Source organism: Stegodyphus dumicola, chromosome X1 (genome assembly GCF_044657685.1).
Source record: "Stegodyphus dumicola isolate Sdum_Otavi_A_Nest chromosome X1, ASM4465768v1".
NCBI lineage: Eukaryota > Metazoa > Arthropoda > Arachnida > Araneae > Eresidae > Stegodyphus > Stegodyphus dumicola.
The window spans coordinates 232,675,950-232,685,021 of record NC_140780.1 but is presented as its reverse complement, the minus strand read 5'-3'; the positions used below and the strand labels follow the sequence as shown (position 1 = coordinate 232,685,021).

At 31.8% G+C, this 9,072-nt stretch overlaps 1 protein-coding gene across 1 annotated transcript in view; it reads right to left on the bottom strand.

Annotated features, from left to right (window-relative positions):
* Nucleotides 1-482: 482 nt before the first annotated feature.
* Nucleotides 483-9,072, bottom strand: part of LOC118186572 (prolyl endopeptidase) — a 161,400-nt gene continuing 152,810 nt past the window's right edge. The window contains exons 18-19 of the mRNA XM_035356683.2: nt 798-866; nt 483-602 (exon numbers count right to left, since the gene is read on the bottom strand). Coding sequence (XP_035212574.1) covers nt 537-602; nt 798-866 — 135 coding nt within the window. The 3' untranslated portion in view covers nt 483-536. The remainder of the gene's footprint in view (nt 603-797; nt 867-9,072) is intronic.

Here is a 9,072-nt window from a genome sequence, read left to right as displayed (position 1 = left end):
TTTTTAGAAATAGGTTTTTTTTTTTTTTTTTTTGTAATTTGCTCCAAGGAGAAAAAAATCGCTAATTTTTTTAATAATATCAAACATATAGCATCTTCTTTTGCTCTTTACCTTTTGTTTAATAAATAAGCTTTACAAATAAGTCAAATTTGTTTTGCTTCTAACTCTTCCTTTGCCTGATTTTGCATTATCCTTAATTTATGGACATGAGTGTAGTTTCAATATAATTTGAAATTTACAAATTAAATTGAGAACATCTGTTTTAATGTAACTTCTAGGGTAGGCAGCAGAAATTGATAATTCCTAAAATCATTTAGCACATACAGAGGTTTCATCAAACTAACTGGTTGGGGCTTCATGTTCCTTGCACTGCTTTTATAATTTCAGTGCAGTTCAAACTCCATTAATGTAATGTTTCTAAATTGTTTGTATTAAAATAAGAGGTATTTTAAACAAGAATCAAGTAAAAAGACATCTCTGAATAAACTGGCAATGTAGAAACTTTTATTGTAAATATTGAGTAGTATAAAAAACAATTACTCTTGGTAAGAAAGTCCTAAGGCATTACACATGAAACAAAAAATATCCGTATACTCTTCAATCTGTAAAATAAATAAATAAATATTACTATTTTATTAATAACAATTATAATTTATTCTTATTTAAAAACTATTTAAAATCATGCAAATTACACATGTTTACATCACAAATTCTAAATGAAATTGTTTAAAAAGTAACACTCTGAATTATAAATTCGTGTATCACACTTGAAAAATAAATAAATAAAATGTACTCACAACTTTTGAAGTTGGTTTTCCTGCACCATGTCCACTCTCAACATCAACATTAATCAAAATTGGATTTTCCTGTATATTGAAAGAAGGAACTAAATATAACAAAGCAATTAATAAGAAAATTATAAAAAAATTCACACTATTGCCAAACAAAATTTAAATTTGTTTAATAGCAGTTTTACTCTAAGTAGAAAAATTAATTTGTCCTCTAATTCTAGGAACAGTGAAATTATCTTTCCACAATAATTAGATAACTAATGGCAAACATAATTTGAATGTATGCAATCATACATTATACAGTCACAGACATGTTCTATTCATTATTACAATTCAAATTGTGGAAATTTTAGTCAAAGCATTTTTCTTTGGCTCTTCTTTTAGATAATAAAACTAGCTGCGTTGACACCTACACTCTCACGCATTCGTACATAAAGCGTTAATCAATCAGAAGCGGTATTTGCCGGATGGCTGGAGACCGCGTGAGTTGACTCAACTTCAATATTTTGACGTGTCAGCTTCAGGCATCTTGTTTCAAACGTCCAGTTAATACCATGCTTTTTAAATGATTTCACTTTCAAAAATTCTTGATGGGGAAAAAAAAGTCAAATGGACTAATCTTAATAAAAATTTCTGATTAAATAAAAAAAAATGCATATGCTAATAGAATAAATAGCTTTATAAATTATTTAGAGAAAAATTCTCAAGTTTATTAGTAGTAATAAACCTTAATAATCAACCATAAAGATATATGGTTGATAATTTTTACAGAATAATCTAAAGCAATAGATTGTTGCAAGAAAATAGTGATGGATTTTGAAATCCCAGACTCTGAATTTTTCTTAATTGATTAATAAAATATAAAAAAGATTGATCTTGTTGCCTAGTGGATAAAATGTTGGCTTCTTGAGTTCAAAAATTTTGGATTCAAGCGTCACTAGAGTGGTGTTGTAAAGGAATTGTATTTTTAAAAATATATTTTATTTACAGAAAATATTATGGCTAGTTTCAGAGTAGCCCAGATGCTTCTTCAGTTTTCTGAAGAAGTGTGAAAATGATGCCTACCCGAAAGGTACCTTAGCGTGGAGGTAACATGCTCAAGTAAAAACTTCAGCTTTTACTTTGGCCTTGCTTTTTCATACCTTTGATGATGGTACAAATATATATATTTTTTATTTAATCTACCGCAACTTTTGGGGGGGGGGCGGGGGGGGGGGACACACAAAAATGTGCACTTATTTTTCATTTCATTCATTATTCATACAAATTTAACTTTCGCTAGGCATTGTGTGCATTAACCTTCTTTTGACAACGAGCCTTTTGTATAATTCATAAGATCTGATTACTGTGATTTGATTCTATTTTGGCTGACACAAAACTAGCAAAGCGATACTGGTATTAGTATAAAGTTGTGGTTTCATCTACTTAAAGAAATTAGTGAGTTTTGAATTTCAAAGGAGCGGTGATGAGTAAACCATTTGTTTAACAAAATTAAGAAAACTGTTATTTATACAGAAAAAGAAACTCGCTAGTACGTATCTGATTTCATGGAATACTTCTATGCATTTTAATGGCTTCATGCTTGTTTCTCTTAACATGCATGACCACTTTTCGACAGGTTTAATCTTGATGATAGTTTTTCATTACCGTATTTGACGGCATATAAGACGCACCCTTATTTAGATGGCAACACACAAGGGAAAAAAGTTTCAATAGCGTGGTTTCTTTTAGTTCTCCTGTTTCGTAAAAGCCAAATAAACAATTACTGAATGCAATTACCTTCACGTATAAGACGCAGGTAACTTTTTTGAGACCAAATTTAGGGGGAAAATGCGTCTTACATGCCGTCAAATACGGTAATTAAAAAACTTTTACATGAGCATTCGCAAATTTGCTAATTGTGGAATTCAATTTCTAACGCAGGAAAAGAAGTATCATTATATAAAATACAGTTACTTCAATGAGTTTTAGATAAAAGTGACCTTATAAAATAAACCTTTAGATAGTTGCTGTTCATTAATATATGAATGACTAATTGAAGTAATTACTGTTACATTTAAGGTAGAAAACTATGTACATAAGGCAAAAACTAAAATATTTTTAAAATAATTGATATTTATTAACTTAAAAATAACTGCTTTTTTTAAGTGTGATATTTAATTTAGTAATGATATAAATCCTACATACATTTAAACAAAATATACTTTTTTACTGCATTATTTAAACCAATTAAGGGAAGATTATTTAATGAAGCATTTAAGGGAAGTTTATACATCATGCGAAAACATTTATGGTATTCTACCACATGTAAAATTTACTCTCCAATATAGAATCATGCAATTAGGATTTTTTTAATTATCATTCAACAAAATTCATAAATAAATTAAATTAGTTATATATAGCATTTGATATATGCAATGATCCTTTTCTGGGATATCCTATTCCTACCTTCAAACGATTCTTTTCTGCAATATTCTGACAAAAGCTAATGTTCAGCTTTTGAATAAATAGTTCAATGAGAGCTAGAAATTCATTGAATTGATGAGGTGTCACACGAAAGTAATTAAAGGAAATTTCGTTTTGTTCAAGTGCATTTCTTCAAATTAAATTATTTGCATCTCCTTACTGCAGTCATCTCTCACATATTAATATAAACCACTGTATTCTGCTTCTCTTACACAAAGCAAGAAGTAAAATAACTTTTAATGGAGCAGAAATTAAATCCATTTTAATTTTAAAATGTAATCGCAAAAAGTCAAAATACCACACAAAAAATTTCTTGTTCCCTCCTCCCCCTCCCAAGTTTCCGATATGAAGTGCCATCTTGTGCAAACATATGACAACTTTTACAGCGAAAGTTGCAGCGCTGGTGTGAACTGACATATGCGGAAAGCGTTTTTTACGCTTGCCGCCCTAACAGACCAGTGTGAACGCAGCTTAATGCAGATGACAAAATTGTTAAAATTTGTAAAACTTAACAGAATATAGAATTTAAGAAAAGATACAGACATTACTAGGACTGTGTAGCTCAAACTTCAACTGCTGCATTAAGGAATAACTATGGGATATTAAAAGTCAAAAGCGTAGTTAAGAAAATTATCTAGACATGTATTATATGATACAGCTTATCCGCCATACCAAGAAGCAAGATCATTTAACTGAAAGCATTTTATATAAATATGACTGAAACTTCTGTATTCAAAGTGTTTGGAATGGATACAGGAGGTCCTTCAAGTCTTAAGAGTAGACAAAAGATATTTGTCATGCAAAATTTCTTAAAAATTAAATTCCTAACAGCTCCTCCTATCGATAATTTTTTATGCCTTAAAAGACAAAGCATTAACATCAGCCATAGCAATACTGCAATAATGGCACGATTTTGGAGGATTAAAAAAAAAAACCCTCATGATACCTGACAGCAAATATTTTCCCTGTTACTTCAAAATTCATTCAGTCTCCTATTTCTTGGCATGGTCAATTTTCACAGAGTAAATGGTTGGTTTCAAGGAACACATTTTCAGAAAAATTCTTATAAATCTCCATTTGAGTCACAAAGAAATGGCAATTGTACTTAAAGTTTACTATTAATCTTTCCACACTACTTTTTAAAAATTAAGCACATAATACAAATTCTCAGTTTTCGAATGCAAAGTTCAATTTCATTCAATGAAACTCATTTTGGATGGAAAAGGATATATGCAAATATCATAGGATGTGACCAATTACGACTTCTACTCCACAGTATAAAAATTAATCATTGGTAAAGGACAATGCTTTGAATGAATGAATTAAAGGGAACCAGTTAGTTATAAATAATTAAATTAGGTATTAGATAACCTTAGTCACTATGGATTTACATGGCCACTATTAAATTTTATTTATTTTTTAACAATATTTGTTAAAAAAAGCCCTATTAAAATCACAGTCTAATGAAATTTCACGGTTTGAAATACCTATTTATGACACTGATTCCAAAATGATATTAGGATAATTACACATTGAAACCTACAAAACATTTATGTTTTGTAGAAATAACACTCAACAAAATAGTTATGCGTCTTTTTAATTTAAAGCCTTTCCAGACATTTTGGGTAATTTATACCGATTTCCTTTTCTTTAAGCATCTTTTCTAACAATTAGAAATTTGTCTCAATACGCAAAAGAATGTCCTCACTAGTTTCTGTGTGTTTTATCTCCTAACCTGTTGACCTCTCAACAATGTACTTATGAGGGTTTATTTGATCTGGTAAAAGTTAAATAGTCCCAAAACCGCTGGCAGATATGAAGCAAATTATCGTCGTGTCTAAAAGTAACTATGAAGTCAGACAAAGGTTTAAATAAGCTTCTTATTTAAAAAGAACTTAGAATATAGAGGCATCTTCTTATGCTAACAAAATCAACTGCAGCTTGTGGTGATGTAATTAAACAAGAAGAGTCAAATTGAAACTAAAATTATCGACTAAAAGTCAAAGACTATAAAACTTAATTTCATTTTGAGCTGGCTCAGTAACTCTATCGTCATAACAAACTCAAATGTTGGCAGCGATAATGCAAAGACAAATAATTACAAATTATCAGAGCTGGTAGGAACTAATGCAGGGACCAAGTGGAGGTCAGAAACACTCTCTTGTCTTACACTCCAAAAACCTCAGTTTAAAAACTGTCTAAGTGATTTGCATTCTGGTGAGGGAATAGAAATGGGAAATTATAGTAAAGGCTGAAATTGTAAACAATTGGGTAATTTACATAATAATAACTGTACATATCTTTAAAGAATACTTTTCTTTTTCTTCAAGTATTCAGTTTCTTTCTTCCACGTTTCCTTTTCATTTTAGAATTTTTGGATTTAATTAAAGATTTCTGTTATTCTAAATAAAATAAATGCATTTAGAATGTACAAGAAAAGCTGCTAATTTTAGTAATATCTTAATATGAGCATTCAGAAGAAATATGAAATACAGATGATAACGTCCGGTTACAAAGCTGATGTGGCATAATTTTCAGAATTTAGTGACACACCGAAGAATAAAATCTAGAAATGGCAAAACTTTAAGCATTTAGAACAGGCACTGGAAGCAGAAATTAGAAAGGCACCAGGCAGCAGAATTTAAGACTGCACCAGGTCGAAAATGCATAAGTGCCAGTCGTGTCTATGATGTCTATGATGCTTTATCTGGCTCAGTAAAATTCTATCATTTGAGCAAATAGAAATGGAAAATTATAGTAAATGCTGAAATCATAAACAATTGTGGAATTTACTTAACTGCACATATCTTTGAAGAATAATTTTCTCCATGTATTCAGTTTCTTTCTACAACACTTTACCTATTCATTTTAAGGTTTAATTAAGCATTTCTGTTTTTCTAAAAAAACACTAAATGCATTTAGAATATATAGAAAAAGTGGCTAATTTTATTTCTTTAGTAATATGAATATTCAGAAGAAATATGAAATATATATGGTAAAGGCCGGTGACAGACCTGGTGTGGCAGAAATTTTACAATTTAGTGACACATGGAACAACAAAATCTAGAAATGGCAAAACTTTTAGAATTTAGAGCAGGCATTGGAAGCATAAGTTAAAAAGGCAATAGGCAGCAGAATTTAGGATGCACAGAGATTGCATCAGGTGGGAAAATGCCTAGTGCCAGTTCTGTGTACAATGCATAAAGACATATTAGATGAATCTTTTAAATTGTCAGTTTTCAATTTCTTTATCGGTAAAAAATTTCTTTCTATAATGCCTGCCAATTTGATAAGATTAGAAGCATTTCTGATAATTTCCATGCTCATATCTAGTAAGAAGTAGAGAAAATAAAGGGAAGATGAAAATGTTAAGAAAAAGATTCTAGTATCAGAAGTAAGGAAAAAAAAGGGGGGAGACAGTTCTATATCTTCCGTTCTACTAGGCAGATTGACAAAATTCAAATTGCTTTTTTCATGTCTTGAAAGCGCAACTTAGGATATATATTAGATTTATACATAGTATTGTTCTAACATAGGTATTTTGACACAAAATCGGACTTTTTTCTGACATAACGTACCAATTTTTTCCATATTTTGATTCTACAATTCAAATTATGTCTAGATATCATATTTTGTAAAATTTGGTGCAAAACTTGTGGAGAAATTCAAAAATTTATCTTGGCACAATTTTTCAGTTTTCTGCAAGAATAATTAATTCACTTGAACTTCTTAATATGTGGCAAATAATTTTCCTTTCCCTTCGATTATGCCGGAGTGGGGAAAAAAGCACTTCCTTCCTACCTTTTTACATTATGCGTGAGCAGGAAAAAAGTCACATCGTTTATACTTCCAAATAATTTTAGCAAAGTGTCTAAACCCCATTTGATGTTTTAGCACTTTCTACAAATATGCCAAATTTCAAAACGTCCCAATAAATTCACGTATATCTTTGGAAATTTTCAATAAAAAACTGCAATTTTTTGCAGGTATTCTTAGAAATACGTCTACTTTAAGATGATGGTAAAAATTTTATAGATTATAGTTCAAAATTAAAAAAAAAAATTATAAAAATTATTTAAAAATACAAATTTTTAAAATAAATCATGAAAAATGGGTGAATTTTATTTGGAATGAACCTACTTTCAAACTGTAAAAGGAAGAATCAAGTAAGTTTAATAAAAAAAAGAGAGACTAATAAATATATACCAAACTCAATTAACATTAGGGAGCTAAAAGTTTGAGTGCTGAGTTTTGTAAAAAATCGCACAAGTAGTTTTTAAAATTTAAAAGTTAGTTTAAAATTTAAAAAGAGTAGTTTTTAAAATAAAAATTAATGATTTTTTAAAAAAAATACTTGTGCGATTTTTTACAAAAAATGGTAGTTTGGCATAGAGTCGTAGAATGGAAATATGGAAAAAAAATTAGTATATTAGTTCATAAATAGTCTGCTTTTGTGTCAAAATACCTTTATTAGAGCAATGCTATATATATAAATCTAATACATATCCTAAGTCGTGCTATCGTGACATGAAAAACACAAGTTGAATTTCGTCAATCGTCCCAGTAGAACAGGAGAAATAGAACTGTTCCTCCTTTTTTTGTGCAGTGTACATTTCGTTAAATGTGTTTATTCTCTTATAGATTTTCATGCTATAGTAATTGCAATTTGAGACAGGATGTGTATTTGCAACTGATTCTGAAGCAGTTTTTAATTGCAATCATTTTAAGCATCATGTGGGGGGGGGAATGACTAGTTACTCCTTGCAAGCATATAAGGCAAATTATGCTTATTTTGCTTTTGCATGTCGGGCGTGGACAACAGAATTTAAACAGCTGCATCTGGAGTGTAATTCCTTATAAATACACAGAAAGCCAAATTTTGCAAATGACAGATACAAATCTTAACCAATCAGTTAGCCTTCGTGGTGGGGCGGTCTGCACATTAGGCCCGCATTCCAGAGGTCCGCGGTTCGATTCCCGGCGAATGAATTGCTAATTTTTTATATTGTCTGCTTCAAAAAAAAACTAATGTCTCTACAGTGGCACCCGAACTAAAAGGGTGTTGGATGATGGTTCTCTATACCCAGAATTTGGCAATTGGGTATCCTAAAAACCCCAGTCACCCTTTAAAAGGGGGAGTATATAAGGTATTTCTCCCACCTTCTTGCCCTGCCTTCGTGGTGTGCTGGTCTGCACACTGGGGCATATTTCAGAGGTCCACTGTTCGATTCCCAGCGAAGGCGTTGCTAATTTTTTATGCTGTGTGCTTCCAAAAAAATACCTAATGTCTCTACAACACAACTGGATGGATTTAGCCCTCTAGACCCCCCCCGCGCGGGTCGACGTAGAGAATTCTGCCAAGCTACTGACTAGGATCTGTACCTGGGCAGTCTTGGCCACGAGGGTATAAAATTTATGAACTTAGTGGTTCTGAAGGCCTTGGGAAAGGTCACTCATTGGTCGGCCTTGGGGTTTGGCATGTCCTGAGCGGTTGGATTCGTAGCCGGGGGGTCCCCCCCGTTTGCTGGGTAACAGCCCTCTGTGGCGGGCTCGCCCATGCAACTGGCAGGAGCAATTGACGACCAGTGCTGCCTGGTGTCTTATTCAGGTGGTGCGCTGCTCCCCTGGAAGGGTAATAGTGGAAGTTGAACCTCCACGAAGTGCCCAAAGGGGAAGTGGACCTCTAGTGTGATTGACTTCACGGAGCAGGGAACTCCCAAATCTTGTTGTTGTTAGTCCTCTAGAATGCACTAACAGTCCTTGACAGCGATGTGACTAAAAAAAATCAGTCTCCAGATTTCCATCATATTGCAGC